We start from the raw sequence: 27797 nt of genomic DNA on the forward strand, positions 1-27797 counted from the left end.
GGATCGCCATAACGTTTGGAACAGACATTCATGTGCAGCTTCAGAGCCCATAAATTCATGGAACGACAAGATATTTTGTTTTTAATGACCCAGATTTCCTGACAATACCTGGAAAATAAAGTCTGTTTATTGCCTCGAGAAATTAATTTGTATACTGCTAATCTCAGTCTGAGTCGCTCCCGACCTCCTGTAGCTGTATTGCATATTTCCTTAAGAGTAAACACAGTGTTCTAACATTAACATGCACACAATGCCCAGTAACATGTATAGAGGAATATAAAAGTTAAAAATAGAAATTATGAAGTTACATTTATTAACTCGTAGATATTGTATCATACTGCAGAGTTTTAAGGTTTGCAGAGATGTGGAATGAACAGGCTCATGGTGTGGAGGAACTTTGAGAGGCTCTGGGGGCCTTGAGGCCAGCAGATGGAGCCTTCTCCCTGGCAGCAGGCTGCATCAGTCTGCCTAATGAGAGATGGCTCGGTATTACTGTAAACAAAAGACAAGGTTCTGCTCAGTGCCTTTTGGAAATACTCTGATTAAAACTGATCATAAAATAACACGCGATGAGCATTCTTGACATCATTCTTGACACCTGCACATCAGTATCACAGCATCATACCGTTACTTAAGTTAAATAAGTTTGAGAAAATATTTCGTTGTAATCAATCAATGCACCTTTTCGCAGTATTCTCTTTAGGGAGCTGAGTAAGAGCCCTTGTTGCTATGAGGCATTTGACCTCTGTGGGTGTGGTGGCTGGATTCCACTGCAAATCCATTGGAGTCAACTGCTCTGCCTTAAAGGTCACTGTTTTTTTTCTTTCTTCGCTATCGCCTTCCTCTTTATCTCCCGAAGGAAGTAAACACACCACTTTGTGACAGAAAACACTCATTGAGTGAATAATCACTACTGTGAGGTTCAGAACATCATCTTGTTGGTGTACAGTTCCAACAAAGACACTTTAGTCAACCTGAACTTCCTGTCTCAGCTCCATTTAAAGCACTGACTTCATACACCACCCGAAAGGTCAGAACGTGCACGCTTCCGGTCAAAGGGCGCAGTGCAATTAAGTCAGCTGCCTGGTTGTATAGGAGGCCAAATTAGAATAACATGGAAGCAATGAAGGGACTTGAGTGCAAGTCCGGCGAAGTAATTAATCCTAATTGGAGACGACATGTAAATAGTACAAAAAGGCATGTTCAGTTTGAAAAAGGATCGCACTGCTTTCTCCAGGCAGACCTCATTGAAGTCAATCAGAACACCTTTAATATAAACTATAATGAAATAAATTGTGATGAGGAGTTTCTCAACAACTTTTTGTAACTTAACATGATTTGACAATTGTGGTTAAAAAAGATAATGGATTTGTTTTTGCTTTTTTTTTGTATACCTCGGATCAGGTCTATAGTCAAGGTATAATATGTAACGTTTAATTGTTAACTCGTCTAAAAACAACTTTTCAGAGTTCGGTAATTTGACTGAAGGTAACAGTGGATGTATCACCTTTGACTTCTTCAGAGTTGCCTGCCAGAATGTGTAAAAAATTGACTTTGATTCAAATGTTGGGTTATATTTGTAACATATACTTTTTAAATCTTCATTGTTAAATCTGACTTCTTGATCTTAGGTTCTTAGAAAACCAAGCTGAGCAAACGTTAATTGGGGAACACAGTTTTTTTATAACTTTTTCTTTCGATTTATCACCTGGTGAATTTCTTTAGTAGAGGATTAGACCTTCGGAAAATCGAGCTCCTGGTAAAAACCTGTTGAACAAATGTTAAGTTATCTGATGAACAAGCTGAGCAAACAGACATCCTATGTCCGGCAAACAGCATTAAAGAAACAGTGATTTTTAACATAAACATTTTTTATTTAGCAAGTTCACCGGATTTATTTAACAGGTATTTTTGTTTCGGAAAGGAAGAGACTTCTGCGAGTTATGCTGCTCTCGGTAAAACCTCCTGAACATTTGGATCTTATGCTATCGGAGAAAACAGACGTCCTGTATCCGCCAAACAGCATTGGATAAACACCAATTTTAAACATAAAAACTGCTTCATTTAGAGTCAAATTGAATCATACAGAAAGACTCAGAGACAGTGTCCACTCAGTATTCTTCCCACTGTTGTGTTACTGTTAGTAATAGTGATATATGATATAACTTAAATCCACACACAGTGATTTGTGGACTGACTGGCAGATTGATGACCGTCTTTGTTGCTGATATCAGATCTGGTGTACCACACAGTGTGATGTCGGCCGTGTTCTGCTCGGTGTTTGTGGACAAACAGAGGTCTGCATGGAGCTGGTCAGCGGGGGGGGGCAGGTCAGCGGGATCCTGGGAACGAGACCTGCCTTCACTTGCTTCATGCTCGTCCACTGCATCAGAGTGTATGCCTTCTTGGTGGTATGACAAGCAGCAGAAGGTGGAGGAGGGGGTCTCGACCTGCCTCTTATCTTTTCCCCATTGCCAACATTAAACAATGGCTATCAGATGCACCTAGGTCATGAGTGTGGAAGATCTCATGTAACATGCCATGGATCCTGAAAGACCCTCTAATGTCTGGATCTGAGGTGAAGTAAAGTTCATTTAAAGAGGTGAAGAGTAACGACGTCTGGCACAATATAAAAGTCACTGCAATGTAAAATCTCAAAGACTATTTATAGATCTGAGAAGAAGCTAAGTGACTTCCAGGAATGGTTGAGCATTGAGGAGGAGGGAGAAACTGTATATTTTATTGGTTTAAGGACAATCTTGTGGCGCGATATCCCGAAAATCTGTCGGAAAATAGTGTAATCTGAGAGTAGATAGAAATAAAATTCCTTAAAGAGTCTGAATTTTGGCAGACGGCGTCTCTGCATACTCCACCATAAATGCATCACATATGTGCTCCTGCTCTGACGGAGCCTGGGAGGAACATGTCTGGAGGGGAAACAGTTAAAACTGACTCTGGGTGGCAAAGAGGCTGTAGTCAAAGTCAAAAACTAAAATGGAAAAAGGGACTAAAATGTGTTTTTAACTGCGATTACTGCTAGCTCTCAAAAAGGAATGTGACTGTATATCATACAAGTATAAGATGTACAAAGTCAAGACATTATCCAAACAGTTGCTGCATAAGAAGATACTATTCTAACCCTAAGGATAAGGATAAGACTACATTATTCTATATTTTACTTAGAATAAAAAAATACCATGCAAAGACAAACACCAACAATGTGTTAGTAATGTGTGTATCTCCCAGCCAATACTCAACCATTCACAAATACATTGTTTTATTCATACAAAATGCTTAGTAAATTCCATAAACGGTCAGAAAATATTTTTTGGAAGGGACTATTTCAAAAATAAAGGTGATGAAATCCCCGCTTGTTGAGTTGGGGCTTGGTCAGATCTCCCACAGTTATTAGAATCATTTTGCCATAAACTGTTACTAATTATCAAACTAATACTCTATTTATCTGTTGGGCACTTAAAACAAAGAAGGTGAAAGGTCACTGCCGAACAGTCCTCTGTGTGTCCCTGCTGCTCAAATCAGTATCCACTCTGTCGCAGACGCACACAAAGCTTTCCATTTAATTGCAATAACACATTTATTTCCTTGTTTCATTGTGCTCAAGCAGAGCTGTGTGCCAGGCACAGACGTGTGCACGAAACCACCCCCTGGTAATGGATCTGTGCAGCCATTGATTGTATTGGTTTGATGCTGACGCCGCTCTGTCTGAAGGGGAGGGGTCTGCACAGAAACCCCTTCTTTGGGGGTCCAGGAGCTGTTTTTTTTATGAATGAAGTGAATACCAGAGAAGAATCAACCACACATTCTCTCAATAAATCGACTGTCTCTTGGGGAGGAAGTTATGAAAATAAATGTTTTGTACACATTTCAATGATATTCCTCAGAATGTAAGTGAGCATTAAGTTACTTTTGCTTGCAGAGGTGAGTGTTGTGCAGTGAGAGCAGGCTGCAGGACCGTGGGAAAGGTCCTCCACGTAAGGCACTTTATTCTTTGTGTCTGTTGTTCTTGTGTAATTGATCTCACTCCACGTCCACGGCGGAGAGCTTCAAAGCCACAACACACTTTTTATGGCTGCACCATTCTACCAATTTAAAGTATTCTACACGTGTATCCCAAGACTACTTTCTGGGCATGGTTTCTTACACATTTCCCCAAAATCCAGCCTGAGTTATATATATCCAATAGATTTTAAAATCCAGGTTTAAATTAAATTATTAAAATGTGCATGTATCTACGTGTGTTCTGTGGGATAAGGTTTGGGTACAATGTTTTAAACAAACAGGCAATAAGACACAAGATTATTGAAAAGGCGGAACGTTTTATAAAAAACATTCACCTGAAAAGGCACTCTTCACATGGAGTTTGGACATTTTACATTTTAATTTTCAAAACATATATTTTCCTACAAAGCCTTGGCCTATGCCAAATATATCTTTGAAAATACACTTGGATCTTTTTGAGAAAAACTTCATTAGCAAAGTAATTCTTTAACCACATTATTTATGAGGGGTAGCTAAAGTTTTTAGATGTTTAAGTTATTAGTTATCACTCCTAAAACTAGGCTGGCCTAAATGTATTATTTACTTTCATAATGGCTACTAAATGTTGGAAAAGTCCTTGTTGATGAGTAGGCTAGCCTAACAGCGGCTACAAGCCATAACTGCTTCTTATTTCAGTGTTGAGGCGATATATCTCCCCAACATTAAGAAAACACTTCATATTTCACAGAGGTGAACTCTGAATGGCTGTCCAGTATCCGACAGCAGCGGATTCCATTAGAACGTGTGAAAATTTGAATTTAATTCATAAATGCGGCCTGCCATGTCTGGCCTGCTGCCAGGACTCCGTCTCCTCGTTGTTTTCTCTGGCTCTCTTCCAGACCCCCCTCCCCCGCTCGTGTTATCCACCCACGGGAGAGGTGATTTCTTTCTTTTTTTCCTCCTTCTTCTTCTTCTTTAAAAAAAACAAAACCCATCCTCATTGAGTGGGTCCTGGTTTGGGAGTGGGCTGTGGATGCGGTTATTATGCCCACACTTCTCAGACGAGCCGTGCCGAGTTGTCACGCCTCGCTGCTGCATGGTCCTGCCCGGTGCCGCCGCGGTGTGTTGTAGCCGACTTTGAGTCGCAGCCGCTCGGCGTCTCAGGCTCCGCCGTCCCCGGTGCTCTTTCTCCTGCTCACTGAGCCAAACCTGTTTATTTTAACGGCTTCAAAGCTACTAGTCCTGCTGCTGCCCGTGGGAGACTTATTAAGCAGACAACATACCTTTTAAAGTTTTTTTCGTGACGTTTCTAATCACCGGGAGAACGGAGGAGCTGCAGCACCGGGAACCATGAGCGGACACGGGGACGAGGCCGAGGAGGGCTCCGGCTCCCAGGAGCCCCCGGGGGCCGCGGAGCCCCTGAAGAGGAGGCCGGGGAGACCGAGGAAGCCACAAAAAGTAAGTTGTGTCCCGCTGCTGTTTACTGAAGCCGCTTTGCAGATACAGACGTCCAGTCACTGCAAGAAAAAAACAATCAAATCCAGATTGTAGAATATCTGCACACCGAGATGTGACTTTTTTTAAAGTTATCAAACTGCACAAATGGCATATTCTTTTTTTTAAAGTGAGCTGACTTTGTAATTGATTGGTACAGGGTGTGCTTCTTGCTTATAGCTTGTTTTCAGTAGACTATGCTTTTCTATTTGTAAAGGAAGGTGAGACATTGTTTTTCCAAACATGCTGATAGTATATGGGACATGCTAGCCAACTTTATGTATGCTAAATTAACTTCCATACACTTAATCTTTCCAGCTTTGGTCTTGATCTTTAATTGACAACAGTCAAAAGTAAAATATGTGAATGAATGTGATTTTGCAGATCTTCTTGAGTTGAATCAGAGAAGTCATGGCAAGTGAGGGCTTTGAACATGTTTCTGTGAATGTGTTTATAGACTGGTGAGTCACATTCCAACCCAAATGTCAAACCAAAATCACCTCCATTGACACTGCAGGCTACAGTTACTGTAGGAGAGAGAAAGCCCTCAGAAACACAGCAGCCAGTATGTATGTAGAGTGAGAGTTAACTATAATATATATTAGACATGTTGAAACACCATGAAGTGCACAAGGTGATAAGGTTATAGAAATACTGATGGCAAATTGTGCAGTTTGAGTGTGAAATTGAAAAGTGGAAAATTTGAATGAATACCAAATCCCTCTCATTCATTCCCTCTATGGCCACACATAAGCAGACACAATGTGCCACACACACTCACACACACACTTTGTTCCTCTCTTGGTCTTGACCCATAAAGCAATGACCAAATGGGGGGGGGGGTTCAAAGCTTTGTTTCCTGTCCACCACCTATGTCATGTCCCCCTCCCTTTCAGGAGCCCAGTGGAGAGCCTGTCCCCAAGCGACCGAGGGGCCGCCCCAAAGGAAGTAAGAACAAGGGCCCCTCCAAGGCAGTGCAGACGGTAAGGAGCCTCAGCACCTGGAGGACGCATACGTTTGCCAATGCAATGTACAGTTTTGATAACCAAAACATGGCTTCAGGAGTTAACATGATCAATAACTAAATATAGTTTTACTGAAGTAACCACCTGTAGTATTTATTAATATGTTTTTAAACAGGGTTGATTTTCCTTGTTAATTTGAAAAAATAAGCAAAAACTGTCCAAAATGATGAGCAAAAATGTCTTGGTGCAGCCATCATTATTATTAACACTTGTGTACATAGAGAGGAGACTGTGTGATTGAATACGGAAAATAATTAGGGTCTTTTTTAATATTTAAATTGGGATTAAAGTCAGAATTTTGAGGAAAAAAAATCTGAATTCCAAAATGAACGTAATAAAAAGAGAACATTTTTCGTAATAAAAAGAGAACATTAATGTCTGAATTCTGACTTTTTTTTCTCAGAATTCTCACTTAAAGGTGGGGTAGGTAAGTTTGAGAAACCGGCTCGAGATACACTTTTTGTTATATTCCATGGAATGCTCTTAACATCCCGATAGCAATGAATATCTTAAGTGCTTTGACAAAAAATCCATACAAAAATGTCATCTGTGGAAGCCGTAATACTGTAAAAAGCACGACCAATCATTTTAGCCGGGCCGGCTAAAATAACTGGATGGCCTACCTGCCTGTCAGCCTTCCATCTGTGCACAAACTTATCTCGTGCCCTCATTGGTCATGTGCGCGTTTGTGTGTGTTGGAGGAGGGGCTCTGTAAGGAAGTAGCAGTTTTTTTCCGGCTGTGTATTTTCAAATTCTAGCGCACTCGAGCTGGTTTCTCCAAAATGACCTACCCCACCTTTAAATAAATAAATAAATCACTTGTGTTCAGCTCTAAAAAAAAATGTGGCCCTAATCCTCTTCAGTACATGAGAGATTGAATTGATGAATGAGAAAAGATTACGTTTGCAAAGAAAAGATGATCCTGGAGAAACGCTTTGGAATTTCACAGCCATTTCCCACCTTTCTTACTTGTGGTTTGTGATACTGGCTGTGTCTTCATTCATTAGTTATATGAAGCTGTGTTAGGCTCATGATGACAGCAGCCTTAGTGCTCCCTTGCCACCATGAACCACTGTAAACATTCCCAGCACTTTGAAAAGTGAACCACTCTGCTCTCGCCATAATCCAGTCTCATCTCATCTGGTATTGTTATGATAAACACAGAAGATATCAATCTTCCCAGATCAAAGAGTCCCGGGTCAGCCCACACCTTTAACTTATACTCTTTTAAAAGTTCACTTCCCCTGCCCACATCAATCACCTCTGCAATCTCTGACAGGTATCAAGTAGAAACAATTGTACTCCACACCTGCACGCCACAAAATAAAGACTACATTGACATAATCCTGGAAAGAATAAGGCTGAGTTTTTGGGTAGGAAGCTGGAGTCAGCAGAGCATCAGCCGGATTGGTCGTTTGTTGAAACACTTTAAAATACCCCCCCCCCTGACAAGGCTCTGTGAATAATGACAGTTGTGCCATTACTTCCATTAGGATGTCAAGGTGGATGGGTTGAAGAACAAAGAGTGTGAAAGCTTCAAGGTCCTAGGAAATGGCGTCTGACCTCTTCTGTATGGCCACAGTCAAAAGCAGACCAAAAATACTGCGTTGTTATAGCAGTCATGACCTAATAAATTGTAAAAATGCTAACATGCTTAACAACAATATATACAGGGTATGGTTGTAGACCCTAAGTCTTCTTAACATGCTGCCATTGCTAAAATTGAAGTCTTACCTTGAAACCTTGTGACATCATCAGTTGTTTGTTTACATTCCTAAATATGATCTATTTTGTGGCATTTTTATACATCCCAAAAACATTGTAAGGAGGTGTTCTGGGTAGATTGATCAGTCAGTTAGTGTTTGCTTCCCATTTCCTACCAACAATCAACATTTGATGTGTTTAACCATCAACTGTCCCTTAGCTAAGTGGTTCTCTTCTTCAGTAGTGGCTGCACAGAAAATGATACTATAACACTTTTAGTAAAATGTGATTGTACTGGCGTGAGATCCCTGGTTATTCAGTGCGGCCGCATCTCTCAGCTCAGACATGTAAAACACACTGATGATTAATTGAACAGGGAGTTGCGTTTCAGACAATTAAAGCTCTGCATTAAAAATGTAGCGTCGCAAACAGAGAACTGGGATTACAGCACACAGATTGGCGAGCCAGCAGTGTGATGTGTCATGATAGAGACCTGCATTAGCAGAGCATTAGAAACTCACAACACAAGATATCACTATTGTGTCGTCGCTTAATAGACTTCTGTTTCTCTTAAATAGGTGGGGGGTTTAACCAGTTTTAATTTAACATGACAAAACTGAGACTGAGATATTTTTTGATCCTTACTGTGAAATACAAGTACTTCAAACTCGAATCAAGCACTATTGAAGTACCTCGATATAAAATAGTTGACTTTGATCCTTTCCACCGCTGGTATTGTGTGAAAACTCCCAAAACTTCCGTAAAAGCCACTTATTTCTTACAACTAACTGAAAAAGTAACAGAATTGATCAGATTCTACCATGCCTGCGAGTTGTTAAAAATGTATAGTTGTAAGATTTTAGGTCATTTCTAAAGCCCAGTTTACCTGTGAACAACAAAGTGTGAGCCAGTGTTTCAAAAACAGATACAAAATGTATTTTACTATGGGTTATGGATAAATTGTTTCGAAAATATATCATATATTGCCGTATGATACTACAATTGCAATATGATGCGGTATTGGAGGTAATCATTTCGCCACATCATTTTCTGTAATTTTATTATTTTATTATTATTTTTAATGATGGTGTGGTTTTGAGAACCAAACACCATCTCAGCTGCTCCCAAATAATTGTTGATGTTGACACCAATATGGAAATATTGGACCTAATATTGTTCAGCACATTCTTTGGGGTGACGATGTGCTGAAACACTCCTCCTGCTGCGTGGCATTTACTCAACACCTCCAGTGATACCTGCTGGTCATTCTCTGCAAAATGAATCGCAACTCAGCAATTTGACTAAGATTTCACCTGACCAAATAGAGCCAGGGTGGCTGCATATATTCAATGAATTATTGATACTCTGGTCTTTTTAAATGTAAGAGAATGCTCTGTAGACATGCTTGATTTAATAACTTGGGCCCGAGACCTGGATACATCTCACAGCTTACAAAAATAGAATTATATTTAAATAATAAAACCAGCCTTCCACTGTACTGTAGTTTCTATCAAATATGACTAAAACAGGAGAAAATATTGTGTCTGTGGGAACTATTTTTAGCGGTGGATTAATCCAAATTTGGCATTTTAGTGTGTCTTATACTAATACTTAACTTAATACATTTTTATACCTAAAGGTTAATTGCGCTTTATGAAAATGTTTTGTAATTTGGGACATCATTCCTATCAGCCATGCTAACATTGTTTTCAACAAGTGAATACCTGATATCTTGGAATACAGTGATAATGAAACCAAAACAAGTCCAGAAACATGAGCAACCACACGATCGAAAACAAACCCTGGATTAGTAAAAAAAAAAAAGGGTGCACATTTTTTTGTAGTAAATGTATCAGTTGAAAGAAGCTCTGATTTAACTTTGACCTTCTGTAGTGGTGTTGACCCTAATGCTTTGAGATGTCTGCTAGAGTAAATGTCTTATCAGGTGTTTCCAATGTCACGATAGAATGATTTATTGATCCTAATCTATGTCTTAACAGAAAGCCGAGGCAACCGGGGAGAAAAGACCCAGAGGGCGACCGAGGAAATGGGTGAGTCAATGGTTTTCGTAAGCTTGTGTCTACTGCTGGCATACTGGATACTGTATTATATAAATAAGGGGTTATGTTATGTATGTAGGAAAAAATGTCCTTCCTACAATTACTTTTAACTATGATTCAAACGCATTTTGTTCCCAGCATATAATATGCCGTTAATAACTGTGTAATATATACCTGGCTGCTAAATCCTGAGAACTGTTACAGGATGTGTATTTTGAAAATTATTATATTTTTTATTATATCATAACTTAGTACTTTTTTGAATGCATGTAACATATGTAACATATGTAACATTAAGCTGTCTGTGGCTCTTTTTCCTGCTGTAACTACGCACATTTCCCCTCCGTGGGACTAATAAAGGTATTCTGATTCTGATTCTGATATTTAGATGGGCTGTTTCTCAATGTTGTTGTCATCTTTGTTTTCTTCATGTAGCTTTAATACATTCAGAGGTTCCTCTCTGGTTGATGCCGGTGTCCGTGTGTTCGTGGATATCTCCAAAGTGTTTGTGTTATCAGTCAAAGAAAATGTTTACTCTCAGCGCCGGCACGCAGGAATACTTAAATAATTCCACTGACAGCTTGAAGGCCTCAGTGTTTATCAGCTCCAAAGTAACAGGCTTGATTGATAGTGCAGGAACAAGCAGCCGGCAGTTAGAAGTGCCACCAGGAAGGGCGAGGAGAGAGGCGGGGAACTTTCTCCTGCGTACAGCATGTCTGCATTATTACGGTCGTCAAAAGAGGAAAAAAGAAATGGAAGGAATAGTGTCTTCCAAGATTAAGCAAAAAGCATTTTTAGTTATTCTTCACTAACCAACTTCTGCTGGTTTACTGGCGCATGCTCTGGCTGAGACTTATCAGCTCCGAGCGGTGGCTTCAAAAGCAGTACGCTGCGTTCAAATGCATCGTAATCCTCAGCCTCTATCCTCAACAAGACATCTCTATAACAAATTATAACCTTACATGTAATGTGTTTTAATCTGCCTATATCCGTGTATATATAAAAATAATGACATTTATAAAGCAATTTATAAGGTCACATTTCAAACGGCGCAATATTTAAAAGTAACACAATGGCTTTTTAAAAAACATATCACAGCGTATTTTAGTTCTCATAGTTTTATTACGTTTTATAATGTATTATACCCACTGTTATAATTCATAATGCTGTGAATATAAGTCAATCTAAGGGATAATTGTTAGCCTTTTAAAAATATAATTAAATAACCACATTGAAAACATTGTAACATTGACTTTGACTTTTCTGTTTTCATTCATAATATTATATTACAGCTATTGTAAATACGACTATCTGACTTGCATTCACCACAAAATCCAAATGGTGAATACAAGTGCAACAGAGATTTTTCTAATAACTATGATGTATTTGAGTTGGCAATAAAAACCTTTTCCTCACCTCAAAGTTCCTGACCTCTGCCAAAGTTGTAAACATGGGATGTTTTCTCTTATCTAAAGTACATCAATACTACTCATCTCCTTGGTTTTAAAATGTGCAATGAAAATCCAGTCCTCAATAGGTGGAAAAAACCGCACTGTATTGAATGTATTACATTCTTTAAGTCAGTATAAAGGTCAATGAAAAATGAAGCCCATTAAGCAAGTCATGGCAAGTATTTAAGTTCAAGTGGATTGAGAGCATCGTAAAGTGTTGGGAAATCATTTTTAGTAGATATCTAAAAAAAAAGGGGGTGTACAGCCTTGTGAATATCAGTACATTTGAAAGTACTTCTATCAGGCCCGTATTGTGTTATGTCAGAGAACACAACACCAATACTTCAGTTTCTCAACCAGCTGCTGAACCCTTGGACTGAACTGATAAAGCAGTGGAGGTTTACTGCAGCTTTCTCTTTGTGGTGCTGCCTGCCGGTGCCTGCATGTCCCGGGTACACACACACCAGTACACACACACACCAACATCCACCCACACAGCGGCCTCCATTGCTTGACGTCAACTACAGAGAGGCCGCAGTGCAAACTAGTCAGTTGTGTACTGTAGATAGCGTACCTTTGTGACTGCCGCGGGGCATGTGCTGACACCCCTTTGACAATCAAAGCCTCTGCCTCACAGCAGCCTTCTGCTATATATGGGCAAGGAAATGTTTAACTAGAACAGCAACCTTGCAGCAGGATCATTAGGGTCTCTTGCTGTTTTGTTATTGCTTAGTTAAAGGGGCCTCTGCTGTCACATGTTTACATGCTTTAATGTTCTGCAGCACCTCTTTTCGTCTGCTCTGATTGGTTAGCCGGCTGGATTTGTTATGATTGGTCAAACGCTTAGAGATGTCCCACCCCTTACCTATCACATACAATGTGTTGGAGCGCTAGCCAATAGAAGCGCGACTGTTACATAGTGATGTCACTATGTGTACGGAAGTAAACAAAGGAGTCCAATTGAGGCACTATATAATACACTACAAGGAAGGGAAAACCCCCAAAAGCAAAATAGGGCCCCTTTTTAAGGAGTTGAGTTGATTACCTTTAATTATACGAAAGAGAAACTGATTTCTAGCTCAGGAACAGTAAAAAGAAATGCATTAATACGTATCAAAGCACATAAGACTGCATATATATATAATATCATACAGGCAAACAGGGACAAGAACACATTGACTGAGAGAGCTGATTGACCCTGGACAGGTTCCCCAGTAAAACTACTTATATCTTATATTCCTACAGCTAGCAGGAACTACTAGGACTGGTCAGACCTGACTTATGCGGACTGGTCCCTCATCGGTATGTCTCGTTGCTCGTCCACTGTAGGGATGCAGGTCCTGTCCTCTGTGCAGGTGCTGAGATGGATAGGCAGCCCTCTGCCAAGCTGACCAGCTTCCTCTGCTCGTAAAAGCTTGAAGGGGGAGTCTCCGCTCTCCAGTAGTTTACATTCATCAGTTGTACATAGCAGTTCCCCCTTTTCTGCTGCCAAATGGCGACTGTCATTGGATGTGTTGGTTCCTCTACAGGCAAGATAAACTCTTTGTCCCTGTGTTAAGCCGTGTTGCAGTACAGCTTCGGAATTCTTAACAACATAGGCTGCCTATAGGTAAAGCTTTCTGAGAAGGGAATATCACAGTAAAAGCTTGAACTTGAAGACTTCTGTGTTTAAACTGAATATCGTTTGTTCTTCAAGGTTTTAACAGACTGCTTTGGTTAAAGGTGCAATGTTTAGTTTTGTTCGGCATGTTCATAGTAAACCTCTTCATTTTCTGTTGGCGAAACTTTCACGCCCTATCATTGCTGGATATAGGACGCATACATGTCATGGAGTCGCGTGAAAGATAAGATACAAGAGTGTACTCCATTCAAAAACATCCAGTTTGAGTTTTGGTAATTTTTATACCCCTAGCACTTTTGATCTTGAATCTGAGAAATCTCAAAAAATATATATTTAGTCTTTTTATGTTTTTTGATTATACACCTCAATGCAATAAGGCTGAATGGTATTCCATTGATGCTCCTCAAAGTATCAAACGCCAGATGTAGTTGAGATTTTAATTCAGACTAAATTCTCAGGTCACAAAAGTGGTGATTGTCATACGTAGACCAAGAGAGGGTCATTCTGCTGCCATATAAATGAGACTTAGAAACATGATATAATATTTTAACTAAGTATCCCTGCTACACTTCATTGGTACTTGCAACATTTGGGCAATGCTAAACAGGAATTGTGCAATTTGTAAAGCAAAGCCATGAAATAAGAGAAAATATAATTCTGCTTCTCTATTTCTGCTTCCTTTATCATTGGTCAGCCAGTGAATGTTTTGAAGCCAAACCATTTCCTTGCCCTTGAGCTGTCTTGCTGCCTCCCATACAGCTGCCTCTTTGTGTTTGATTCTCCGCAGTCACATCCGAAGTTACTCACCGCCAGGACACACTCATACCCATCTCCCCTTTCTGTGCCCATGCAAACCCTTATTGGTGTTAAATGGAGTCTACTGTGAGACTAATAGCCTCCGCGTCAAATGTGCGGAAATGACTAAGTGAATGGGCAACGGAGCACAAGTGCAATGGCATGAGTGTGTGTAAGGGGAGTTGATATAGTGTGAATGGGAGAGGTCTACTCCCACCTCACACAAGGCTCTGCTGCTCTTGGCTTCGGGTCAAACACCGAGGGCAGGTGCCAGGCAATGGAATCGGAGGAGAAGAAAAGTAAGGAACTCTGGCAGAGGTGATGAGCAGCATGATTAGGAGTTTGTCCAGCAGCTTTGAGAAAGTGGCGAGGCCTGGAAGGTCCTCAGAAACAAGCAGCCTGTGAAAACGTCTCTCCTTTGAATGCATGCATGTGTGAGGCAGGGGTAATTGTCCAATTGTGTCCGACATTAAAACGCTTTTTATAGCATTGGCAAGCCTCACAAAACAAACGTATGGAACTTGGCCTCCAGGGTCTCTGGGCAACAGATTCACCCGGAAAGTTGGTGTCCAGAGTGAATCAGGGGCCGAATCAGGGCTGTGGTGTATCCAAACAAGTATTTACATTTATACAAAATTCATGAAAAAGCGAATTCTTGACCTTTTTAAACGTTTGTCCAAATAATCTTAACTCAAGGTCATATTAATCACATTATTTATTATTGATAGAATAACTGGCTTTAAAGAGTCGTGCAGTGATGGGTCCTAAAACACAGAAAACACAATTTTACCAATTCCAGTTCCCTCGTATTGAAATCAACAATTTTTTTAACGTGTATTTGGTTACAAGCCTGAAATAAGATCTGGTTAACACGAGCTGAAAAACATAAAATACGTCATGTCCGAAGCCTCTATGTGTAAAAAAAAAATACGGCGGTTGCTAATAAGCAACCAAATGCAACTACTAAACGTCATCATGCTGGTTTTATCTTAGCGGCTGTGATGCGTGGCAATGCGACTGTGGTGTACATTGTTTATAGCCTAACGATAGTTTTTATATCTATTGGTGGTGTCAATATGTTGAGATTATCCTGCTGAACAAAATGTGTATCATGAATATGTGTGGGCTACCAAACTCATTTTCTGCAATATACCAAGGAAGCCCTTTGCGATGCTCATTTCAGGGTCGGCCTCCAAAAATACGTCATCACTGCACCACTCTATACCTCAAGCTCTATATCTGATCTTTTATCGTCTTATGTTCCCGTGAGATCCTCAGATTCTTCTCTTCTTGTTGTTCCAAGATCTAGAGCTTTTAGTTCCTCTAGACTTACCTGAAGAGCCGGGCAGAAAACACTATCTCCTGTAAAACGTTTCTCCTTTTAAATTGGCTTTTCTTAAATGTGCTAATTACAGTGCAGTTAGCAAAGTGGACAGGACGTTCTTCCATGTTTTACAAATGACTCCATTTTTGTGTGTTTGACTGGATGAGGTGCATTTAGTTATTTTTAGATCGGTTCTGCCATATCGTTCTCCTTCCCCAGGCTATTTGTAAGAGAGAAAAAAGAAAGACCACAGAGACACAGAAAGGAGTTGGGGGTGGGCAGCAGCTTTCCCTCATTCCCTACATTCTCAACCCCCCACCTTCCTCCAGCCTGGGCTGCTGCCTGGCTGAAGGGATGGATTCCAGCCACTAGAGGCCTTTGTTCAGACAGGGACTCTACAAACATCAGGAGTTCTCCGGGACCTTAGCGGATTTCCACAGGTCACCTATGCCTCCCTCTCATAACTCCCACCCTTTTTGTTCCTGCTGCAGACTCTGGAAGAGTGTAATCATTTCACTTGTTGCTACAACATCATGGCCGCGAGCTGCAACACAGATTAGGAAGCAGTGGAGTTAAAGGACGCTACATGTAGATCAACATCGGGGTATTCGATGGTCCTAATATACCAGTTAGTACTCAACATTATTGTACAGTTCACTTTTTTGTTGGTTCCTTGCCTTGCCTTGATCACAAAATAGTGATCAGAGCTTTCTTGACAAAAATCCACATTGATGCATCATTTTAACTTTAGGAATGAACAGAGGAAACCTTGGGGAGTTAGCATGCGCATGGACAACCAACATTTTTCTCCAAATGCATCTTGCTACCTTTAAAACATATAGCAAATTATGTTGGGAAAAACATTCAGAAGTAATTCCATTGACCTTTTTACCTGTTTCTGGGCTCCTTCAGGATTACCCTTAGTGGAATGTTAGGCCATCTCTATTATCAATTTCACACTTATATGGTAGACACACACAAACATTTTCATCCAAAACGAAAGAATACTACTAAAAGCAGCAAATCTTTTTTAAAACTAAGCTTCTGCAGGTACATAGTAATGAAACCTGTTTAGAAAACCTTAAGATCCATGTTGTAGCGGTCAGAGAAGGAGAGTTACTCAGAGTACCCCACGTTCACTGTTTGTTTTACACAGGAAGTGACATGGCTGTCCTGTGGTGTCCTGGCTGTTTGTGTAGCGATAACTTGGATTTTTCCCTCTTCCTTTTAACAATGCCCTTCTTTCAAATTCCTTAAATAGATACGGACATTTATGTCATTAGAGTATTTCTGCTACCACTATTAAGAGGCAGGAAGTGAGCTGTTGCAGGCCCGACAGGTTAATTCATAACATCTGCAACGCTCTGTTAAAACAAGGCAGAGCTGAGTGCCATGCATAGAGTCCTTCCTGTTTCAAAGCAGCCACGCATGCAGGCTGGGAAACGGCTACATGCATTTGCATCAAACGGTTCCAAGACAATTCTGCTCCACAACATAGTATACGCTAAACCAAAAACAAATCTTTCATTCTGTAAATGCAAACAAAAGCAATGAAATACTTGTCTAAGTCTAAGCAGACGTATTGCATTTCTACTTGTCTTCCTTTTTGCGTTGAGATACTCTGGGAACAGATTTCACTTCAAACAGCAGAGGCTCCTAAATGGAGCTGATCCAATTTGTCTGTGCCTTTCTTTCCTTCCAGAGCACCCCCCAAAACCCTACCAACAAAAGCCTGCTTGTCTGCTAGGAATTTTCCACATTCCTTGCAACGACAGACATTTTTCTCTTGTACAAAGGGCCCTTCGGCAAATTCCCCCTAATCGCTGGGTTTAGTTGGACCCTGATAGGTGCAATTCATAACTGGTGAGGCATCGGCTAGGACAGGAGGCAATCCTACTTTGCTTTATTTACATCACTTCATAAGGCATCAAAACATATAGCTTAATCCATGATAATGATGATTTTTCAGGAGGGAAAGCTATGGTGTAATTTTTGTAATTTTAAGGTTGGTCTTGAACCTTTCTGTGCCTTCTGGGGTTAAGCTGTAAGTGAGACTCCACATAACCTTTTAAATACAGCACTATTATTATTATTATTAGAGGAAGACCTACATGTTGAGACGAGTTGGAGTGCCTGATCGAGAGACACAATTACAAGCTGTAGTAGACTCTCGCACCGAAGAGACAAATGCAAGAGACTGTCAACATTTCATATTCTTTTATTCTTTCTAGAACTGAGAGCCTGAATCTGCTTTACCATTCATGTGCGGAAGTCTCACAGGGTCAAGTTCAAGGCCTAGCAAAGTTTTTTTTTAATAAGAAACAAAGAACAAGAGAGGGAGAGAACGGGAGAAAGTGTGAAATAGAGATAAGGGAGTGTGTGTACGGATAGAAACTGTAGGTTTGGCCAAAGGGAAAGGTTTTTTTCTTTTTCCTGACTGCAATTTTTCTAAGATGTGAAATGGTTAAAAGGTCACCTGTTGATCAAGACAGTTGATATATTTACAAAATATGATGCCAATTCATTCTATAATTGTTGAAATCAAATTGTCAGATTCTTGGAAATGGTGGAAAGTAACAAAAAGCCCCTTTTCTTTGTAAAAAAACACCAAAATGGCTTATCTTGCGATGTTAAATAAATCAAAGAGTCTTTTGTGTATATGGTTTTGTTTTAAAAACGTAATGAATCATACTTATCAACTTTAAAAACGCGTAATTGCAGAGGAACACTGTGTCCTCTGCAATTGATTGACTCATTTCCCTAAAAGTTCCTCAAACCGAGGCTTCCCTTCAGCAGTTTGTGAATTCCAAAGCGTTTTACAAAGCAAGTCCAATGTTTACCTACCTAAGTGCTCTATTAGGCAAAGTTACATTTTAACAATTTAAATGGTGAGAATTCCATGTTTTACCAGCCTCATAATCTACACGGCATTTCATCCGAAGCGTATCTCACGCCGGACTCTTCATCCGTGCAGACTTGTGTTTGTGGAGGGAAGGTTGGTCAAATGATCCATTTAGCTTCAAAGGAGGTCCAAAGGTTAGCAGGACCAGTAACGGTTAACCAGAGCAAACAGCAGCACCCTTTCTTATGGGATAATTAACACTGCTAGGACAGCAAAGAATGAACACAGTACACTCTATACACATGATGTACAAGCAATCACATGTTAGAACACAGAAGTAGCGCACAAACATAACATACACATTTGAAAAACAGAACCCAAAGCAATGATGAGGCTGGCGTAGCACATGTAACTTCATATATTTGGGACTCAAAGCTTGCCATTAAAGTTGAGATCTGATCAGATTTTTTTATTCCAACTTCGTAGCCCTATCGCTGTTTCACGTGTTTAATTCAATCGGTAGAGCTTCTGGTCAATGTGCTGGATCAGACAGAAAAGTCTCTTGAGCAGTCAACAATTTAAGGTGCTTGTGAAAATATCTATACTACAATTTACTGGAAGACGTGACTGAAGGATTTCTATGTCTAGTTGGAGAACCAGTAAAGTTTCTGACCCCAGAAAGGGATGCGGACAGCTACTGTGGTGCTGGAGAGAGAGCAGGCTGAATGGCCCTCCTCTCCACAAGCTGGGGCTTTTGTGAATGGTGGCCTGTACACGGTGCTCAGCAGAGCGGAGGCATTTCTCTCTTTGATCAGAGGAAGACTTCTGGAAAGAGGCTGCTGGGTGGTTCTCGAGCTAAGAGCCTGGAGCGCCGCATTCTTGGAGTAGCGGAGGGATTGGGTTTCAGCTGAGTGGGGTCCCCACCATAGGGATCCTAGTTTTAGTCATACTTACCTAGCGTACCTTGGAATGGTTGAAGCTGCCCTCATGCAATGCCTAAACCCCCCCCCCCAAAACACTTGTAGGGCAGGGCAGCTTGGTCGACAAGTGATTCATAGTGTTAGGCCCTGGCAACATCAAAGAGCTGCCACAGCCTGTGAAAGACAATGCTGCCATTTCTCCTTTGTGGGATCGAGGGGGCTGGTTTGGGGCAGTGGGGGCGAGAGGCGCTACTCGCAGGAGTGGCTTCTGTACTCGAAGGGATTGGATTTCACTGATGGTTATTTTGGAATACTTTGTCCCAGATGCTCTGCAACAGCACTTGTACATTTTACTGTAAGACTGTAAACAAAGAGGACCCTTCATCCTTTGTGTTTATGGTCAGTAACTACGTTAAGTTGTGTACCTGCTACTTTAATTGATATGTAAGTATTGATATAAATCCTTAAATACTTATTTGTTAGGATGTGCTCTCTGGGCTGCAGTCAGATTGTAATTAACATTTATTTTTTGTTATATCACATAATTCTTCAAGCAAGAATTGTTTAGTTTTTTCCAACCAGCAATGCTTTATTGACCATGGTATTCATCATTTAGAGAATTGTTGTATTTATTTATTTTTTAAATGACCAGAGAAAATACATAATTACACACAACGACAGACGTTTCAAGGCTGGCGTTACCATATTAACAGGGGTCCCTCCAAATAAAATGCGTTCAATGGTTACCCACCTGTCTCTGGTTTAGAAACATGCCCACGTCATGCTAATCATATGCAGTTCGGGCGGAAAATCATGCAGTTTTTTCATGCGAATAAATGTGGTATTTTCGCCTATTTAGAAGACGTTTTTTATACTTTTACTTTGAATATGTTTATATGAACATTAATACTAGGACCTTTTGTTAGGCTCATCTCAGCCAAGGCTCCAAACAAGCTGCAGCGATACCAAATGATGATGTAATCACTGCAGACCACTGATTAGTCACAGAGAAATGGTCAGCGATGCGTCATCTTTTTGTCTTTTTATCACTCAACCCACATTTAAAACCAATGGCAGCCGGCAAAACTACGCCGTACACTACGCCTTAGAATTGAGGATTGGCAAGCGTTCCTTCTGTTGGCCCCCGTTCAAATGATTCTCCCCTTTTTACAACGGCTTAACAGACTATTTCCAGTACAGTACAGAAGCAGAACATCTGATTGGAGTGTGAAGTATTAAAGGGGAACGGGACAGGTGGAGTACTTGGTTGGGAAAATTGGTCAGGCACCCAACTGCCCAAAGCTGTTCAGAACGTGTGCGTTAGTTTCCAAATTTTCCCTGCTGCATTCCTCACGCACGACCCATCCGGTGTCCGGACTCCATTACTGCCATTGAGCCTATGGAAATTCCAGTCAAAGCTGGCACAGAAAACACCAGCTGTTTGAACTGATCCCTGGTGGGTGTGTGGGGTTAGGGACATGTTACCCTCTTCTTAGGGCCAGCAGCTGTGCGGTCTTACGAGCTCCAACGACTCGACGTTTCCTTTTTACATTCTCCGAGCTAATGGAGTGCTCAGCTGTTCAGCTCTTGTCCAGATCTACTTCCTGTGCAGTTGTGTGAGATGATTGGCCAGCATGAAAAGCCTTATCTACAAGTTGTTTGAGGGCCTACAAGACAAAACAAATGTGGTGGAGGAGCTATTAAAACTTGTTGTAGCCAATTATTATTCCATTTGGGTATGTTGGGGTTTTCTCACCTGTGGCCATTTATAATTTTGTGAATCACGTATATGCCAAAGTGGTGAAGAAGTTGTAGTAGAGGTTGTGTCTTGTATTCTTGCTCTGTCTGCTTGCTTAGATTATTTTAGAAGTGCATGCAACAGCAGTTATGTTAAGAAATTCTAACAGACATTTTTTTATATGAATTAAGTTTTTAACATATTCATCATGTTGAAGTGTGAGAGGCAGCCGCATCTTCTGCACATCATCCAGCTTTACTCTGAGCTGAAATGCTCCTGTGGTGTGCTGCTGCTTCTGTTTGGCCCTTTGCCTACAATCGTTAAACTGTTTAATAACTCTATTACTGAACAGGCTGAGGGGAGGTTCAAATCCCTCTGTGTATGTGGCTTCAAAACTCTTTTGATTACCAATGGAATTATGGTCGATAGCACATTGACAATAATATCAAAAATGGTCAAATGTCAAGCACTCTGCGTAGTAAAGTCACAGCAGAATGCTCTCTGTCAGTGCTATGTGGCAAGGGGGAGGTTATTGCAGCAAGCTTCCTATGAATATGGCCATTTAGAAAAGGCAGTATTAGAAAATGGTCAACATGGGCCCTACTGTAAATACCTTTTGTATTAACCCCAGAGATACTTGAACACATTGGTATAATGCAGGTTGTTAATCCTTTATGATATCTGTTATATTTACAGATATCTTAAAGACAAGGTATTCAAAAGGTCTGATGTGAATGTATTAATTGTGCTGTCAGATTTTAGGCAATCGTCAATTAACTCTACTCTTGAATTATCAATCACTGCATTATGTCATTATTGTAGAGTTAAAATACAGGGCCAAGATACAATGTGCATCCTACATTATCCCGGTTTGATTCTGTTTTTACCTTTTCATTTCCAGTGGAATCATTTTTCCTTCTGCCTAGCAACCATGTGACATGTTTGTGAAATGACAGCTATGAACATTGTATTCTTGTTAATGATATTAAAGTTGAGAAACAACACTTACCTCTCTTCTACTCTCTTTCAGCCACAGCAAGTCGTCCAGAAAAAGCTTGCTCAGGTAAGATACTCATTTATTTACCCTCACACACACCTGCACACACACTTTATTTCACTAAATGTCATTCTGTAAATCAAAACATTGCTTGTTTACTTTTAATTGACAAATGTTAGCTTAATTTAGGCTACATGCACAAATACTGGACACTGCTTGCTCATAGTTTTTCGGAGTTTGGGTAAATTGAGCTAGTGATTAAATGGCATGATTTGCTGTACAATACAATGTATGGCCTAACCATTAGAAGCAATTGGGGTTGAGCAATTGACCATGGACAGTTTGGAGGAGATGGGGGTCGGAGCTTCATCCCTGAAACTAATGGACAACTTCCTCTACCTCCTTAGCCACAGGCACCTCCTACAAATGGCCCAAACTATTGCAAAGAATGATCAAAAACATGAAAATGTCTCCTTGTTTGTCCGGGGTTAAGAGTATTCCACATTATGTACTGTTACATTGAGCTGATGGAACATGACTGTATCAAAGTTACATGCTTTGTTAACACATCCACCTTCCCTTAAACTCCTTCCTAGTGCTAATAACAACTCCAAGCTACATGCAAATTTGGTTTTGATGGTTTGTAGGTCTCATATTTTTCGTTATATTGTGTGTACTCGTTTTCCTATCAATGGAAGTGATGGAAAAATGGTTCTTGTCAAGTGCCTCAAAGGCTGACAACATCTGTATAGTTGCTGCAAAATTAACTCAACCTGTTGCTAAAGCTAACGTTTTTTGAGCTGGATGAGAACTATGGAAAAAGTCACATCCCTAAATATAGGAGTGGCATTTGCAAGAAAAAAGACCTGAGATTTTTTCTCTTGGAGAGAAAGTTAACTACACTTCCTCTGTGTCTGACTATTAATAGGTAGCAGTTAATTGGATGTTGCTGGTGAGAGCATGTACATCAGAGGGGGAATGAAAGCAGAATGGTAATAAGTGAGTGCAACATGACACAGGACCCCAACCCCCAGCATTCCCTCACACTCCAGGAATCCACCAGCCTCCCTCTGTTCACTGGTGCGGGCCACTTCTTGGTGTGAATGCATAACTCCGCTCTGATTTGTGGCTGTGTGGGAACAGGACTGAGGTAGTTGGGAGGCGCTGTGAGGCCCTGGGAGCTGCAAACCATAAAAATGTCATTTAGCTCTCCCACTTTGATAGGCTGCTTTATCTCAGCCTCACCACCACTTGCCTGTACAAAACCTCAAACCCCTTTCATTCCAGCGCTCGGGGTGGGGTGCATACACGACCCAACAGAAAGTTACAGCTTGCACATGGCATAGTTTCCCATTCAAGTTTCAGCTCCTGCTGCCAACCAGGCAGGCTATCTTTACATGTTCCTACGTCCTTTTTTGGTTAAAATAACACAGTGTTCGGAATAAGGCTAGTAAACAGTGTGAATGACATGGGTGGGCTCTTGAAGAATCTGTGCCAGCGTTGGCCCTATCTGCATCAACCAGTTGTAGAAACAAACTTTATTTACTTATTTCCTCTTCATGGGTTTGTTTAGTTGAAGTTGGCAAACCAGGGTGTAGTTGAAGGGTTAAAACCAGGATCTCCCTATAGTGGCTTACGTCTTAAGAACAACTCAATTAAATCTTTACAGCAGTTACCCCAAACCTTCAACACCATAAGGTTATGGCGTACTTAAAGACAGCTATGGCATGTGACAGTTATGGGGAACTCATCAATTGAGTCATTGGGAAGAGGGTTAAAGTCATGAACCAGGAATCAGTGGAAATCCAGAAAAACTGTTGACGCTCAATTTTAAAATGCATACACAGTCAATGGAAAGATTAAAAAAAGAGGCAAACAGATGCCGATTGGCTCTAGGCTTGACAAGTTCTGGAAAGTTGTATGAGTCTACTTCATTATTCTACAAAGACATGAGGAAATTCAAATAAGAGAAACACCTTAGGAGTACTGTAAGGTAAAGAGCGAACTGGAGACTCTACAAAGGCATTAGTTGGAAGTGATAGACAGAGCCAAGAAAGTGTTGCTAATTTTCCGTCAAATAGCAAGAGACTGCTTTCCCTTCTCTACCGATGAGTAGGTGTGTGGAGCTTTCAAAGTTAATGATATATGGTAAATACTTTTTCGTATGTACCATACAAACACTATGAATGCCTTTTTTAAAAAGGGTTGTCAGAAAGGGATATAAACAGCACTTTTGTTCAGGCATGGTCAGACGACTTGTCCCACCAAACCGTCAGAACGTCCCTTAAACCCAACCAAGCCTTGATCCTGAAGTGGATGTTTTTGTAAAATTAAATGCTTTAACGGACCAGTTTGGCAGTAAACACCATCACTAGGATGTTTAAATTACAGGCTACCCATAGTTATCTTTTCCTGTGTGTGAAATGGTGTAGGTGTCGGCAGGGGGGAATATAATTGCAACTTGTTTTTTTTCTCCCCCACCCGCGCTACCACCACCTTTTTTCCCCCTGTGCTCCCATTTGCCCTTGTTACACATGGTAGCATTTAGCGGCCCTTTAAAGACTGAAGTGTGTGAGCACTAATGAATGGAGGTGGTGTTGCACCGCCGCAGCCTGGGAAAGGAAGAGGGTTATAAATTGTGTCAGTTAGCCTCCCTGAATAAAATGAGACCATGTGGAAAATGAAATGCATTTCTTCTTAAGAGGGAGGAGGTGTTTCCTCTCCCCTCCCCAGTTGTGACAGTGGTCATCATGCACTTTAGAAAACTAAGCAGCACTTGTTCTGGGTTATTTAGGGTTAGGGAGCCATGGCTGCTGTACTGAGTCCATTTACTATTGCAGATGGCTGGTGTCCAATCATGCACATGGTCATTTCCTGCCAGATTAACCATTCACTTTGAGACTAAGATGAATTTAGCTACTTCATTAACCATATGAAGTGCCTGAACTGCTCTGGTTGTGGTCATTTTCCTCTTTTTTTGTATCTACCATGGGTGTTGCCTGGACGTAGGCATTAGGTTTTGGGTTGTCCCTCCTTCTGTCCGAGGTATTCTGCAGTATTTTAAGCTTGCCCTGAGGGAATTTCTTCACATTTTGCTCAAGCCTCCACTTGAATTGTTTTGATTTCTTTTATTAGTCAATTTATTGAACATGTCAGAATTTTCTTTTCTTTTTTTATAATAATAATTATAACAAAGAGGTAAAAAAGGTACAAACAAATTAAAATAAATACATTCTCAAATAGTCTCTGTCATGTTCAACAGGGGCAAGAAGAAGCTTAAAAAAACTTTTCTGGTCCTACCCCCTCTAGCGTACATTTTTCTTGAAAATGAAAGATTAGATCAGCGTCATGTTCGTCATGTTGTAAACACATTTTTTTCTTTTTACAAAACAACCAAAGAATTAATAACTTTTACAAGTGGGTTCACAGGTCCTGCTCATAACCATTACTGATTTGGTTTCTAAATAATAGTTTTAGTTTAGATAAACTTGTACAATATTTCAGCTCATCATTACTGTTATTCCTCAGGTCAACACCTTTTGTTGTGATGCACTGATCAATGGTAAAGGTCACTGTCACTTTTATTACATTACATTTAATTTAGCTGACGCTTTTATCCAAAGCGACTTACAGTGACCAATTACAGGGACATTCTCCCTGGAGTAACTGAGGGCTAAGTGCCTTACTCAAGGGCACACTAGTGGTGGTGTTCCAGGCGGGATTTGAACTCACGACCTTCCGATCTTCAGCCCACCTCACTATCCATTAGACCAACACTATCTCCCACTTCACATCTGTCCCTATCACATTCACCTATGTATTTGTAGGAAGGTTTGGAGCACTGTTATTAATGTGGTCGACCAATGATTGCAAAATCTTCTAGAATTAGTCTTTTACTTCCCTATAAATGAGAATAATTTGTGCAGCAGTTTCCGTATGTGCATAGGAAAAAGTTCAAATATACAGATCCAATTGCGTTGAGTTGTCTGGAATGATTTTGAGTTGTGTCTGTCTGAGGTGTAGAGGGTAAATTACATGGACTACCTTGTTTTTATTTACAGGAAGAAGAGGAAGAAGAAGAAGAAGAAGAAGAAGAAGAAGAAGAGGCTGGAGATTCCCCACAGGAGGACTAAGCTACCACACCATGAAATCTCTACCTCATTCAGCTGTCAGGTCTTTTAAAGGGAAAAGACTGCCTTTACCACTTGTTTTTGACCTTTTCCACATTATTTTACTTGTTTTAATTTCAGTTAGAGAATTTCCATCTTTGCTCAGCCATCAAACAGGCAGATATGTTCAGTTATATCTGCGTCTTTAGCTCCCTTGATACACATTGACATAGACCTTGAAAAAAGAAACAGAACAGATAACTGGCTGGACAGATGAAACGAAGCAAAACAATCTGCTTCATACATTCTGCTTGTTTAAAAGATAGAATCAAGAAAAAGACAGACATGTCATCACACTTACACTCCTCAATGAGAATACACTAAAACAGACAGATTCAATAGTAATAATAGAGTGATAGCATTAGGTGGTGCATCATAAGGCCACTGCATCTCTCAGACTGATACACACACTCTCTCATTGTTGACTGATTCTCCAGACGTTGATTGCAGAAAAAAGAGGCTGGTTTCATCATACAGACATTTAGAGCAACTTTCTGCTGTTCCAATATATCAGCATATATCATCCATACTAGTGTTAGACCACGCAACACAGGGAGACACAAAGCTCTGTGTAGGACCTATTGGTATTCATAAGTAATTGGGCACATCAAATCCCAAACCGCTCACTTGAAATATGAGCATTGGGTTGAAAACTAGAAGGAAACCTTTTTAATCCCCTCCCCTTATTTGGAAAAGCAAATATAAGAACTTCTACCCTGGCCCACACCGTTTTTACCGTTTTAAAGGTCCCCTATTATACTGTTTTTCATCACATATTATATGTCTCAGATATATACAAACATGTCTCTGAAGTGTTTGGCTTGAAATACCAAACAGATCATTGCAGCATGCCATAGACCCCTCTGTTTCAGCCCTGTTTCAAAAGTGCTGATTCTCTGTCTGTTACTTTAAATGAAAATAAGGAGCCCCTCCCCACGCCCCTCTGAGAGATATTTGGTTACACAGAACACAATGGTGCTCTAGGAGGAGATTCAGGTGATAAGGTGGTGGTGGTGGGGGGGGGGGGGTTACCTTGGTTGGTTATTGGCTAATGGTTACACAACCCAAAAAATCGTTATGACATCATAAAGTGGCTAAAATCTGATCAGCTCATATTCAGACAGATTTTTATATAAATGGATCAGGACAAAAAGAGAGAGAATCTTTTTTCCTGAAACTTTCAGAATCTCTTTACACACAGGGGACACATGTTTATGTATAAAAGACATGAACAAGTGGATTTTGCATAATAGGTGACCTTTAAGATTCTAAAGAAATTGGGCCAGTATAAGCATAAAAAAAAAACAGGACCTCTTTGGGTAGCCCATTTTACAGAATGTTCGATCAATTTTTATTAAGGTTATTGTCCAAATGAGAGTTGATAGTCCGGCGGTCCCTCCAGTATGGTGTCAGTGTTACTTAAAGACCAGAACTTGTATTCTACATGAGTTCTGCTTTGCTCTCCCTGTTGTTGGTGGACTGCCATGCCTCTTTTACTGCTCTAGAAACCATAGAACCTCTTCACATCCTCCACTACCAAACATTGCATCAGACTACTGTATACCATTTGTTCACATTTACATTTTCAGGCTTGTGTACATAGCTTCGTTAAGTTTGCGCAACATAGCTTTAAAACCTCAATTTAACCATTGATGTCA

General features: G+C 40.4%; 1 protein-coding gene across 1 annotated transcript; it reads left to right on the plus strand.

The window, feature by feature from the left end:
- Nucleotides 1-4277: 4277 nt before the first annotated feature.
- Nucleotides 4278-26937, plus strand: hmga2 (high mobility group AT-hook 2). The gene is made up of 5 exons (XM_034131495.1): nucleotides 4278-5457; nucleotides 6390-6476; nucleotides 10223-10273; nucleotides 22004-22036; nucleotides 26032-26937. Exons 1-5 carry the CDS (start codon nucleotides 5350-5352, stop codon nucleotides 26101-26103), a joined length of 351 nt encoding a protein of 116 aa, XP_033987386.1. The 5' UTR covers nucleotides 4278-5349; the 3' UTR covers nucleotides 26104-26937.
- Nucleotides 26938-27797: the final 860 nt, after the last annotated feature.

This window comes from Trematomus bernacchii, unplaced genomic scaffold (genome assembly GCF_902827165.1).
Source record: "Trematomus bernacchii unplaced genomic scaffold, fTreBer1.1, whole genome shotgun sequence".
NCBI lineage: Eukaryota > Metazoa > Chordata > Actinopteri > Perciformes > Nototheniidae > Trematomus > Trematomus bernacchii.

What these genes read in the sequence shown, in the direction of transcription:
- hmga2 (XM_034131495.1), top strand. Translation starts at nt 5,350, where the DNA reads ATGAGCGGACACGGGGACGAGGCCGAGGAGGGCTCCGGCTCCCAGGAG. An exon ending in GACCGAGGAAGCCACAAAAA is followed by an intron (nt 5,458 to 6,389) that starts GTAAGTTGTGTC and finishes CCTCCCTTTCAG; the next exon opens with GAGCCCAGTGGAGAGCCTGT. An exon ending in CCTCCAAGGCAGTGCAGACG is followed by an intron (nt 6,477 to 10,222) that starts GTAAGGAGCCTC and finishes ATGTCTTAACAG; the next exon opens with AAAGCCGAGGCAACCGGGGA.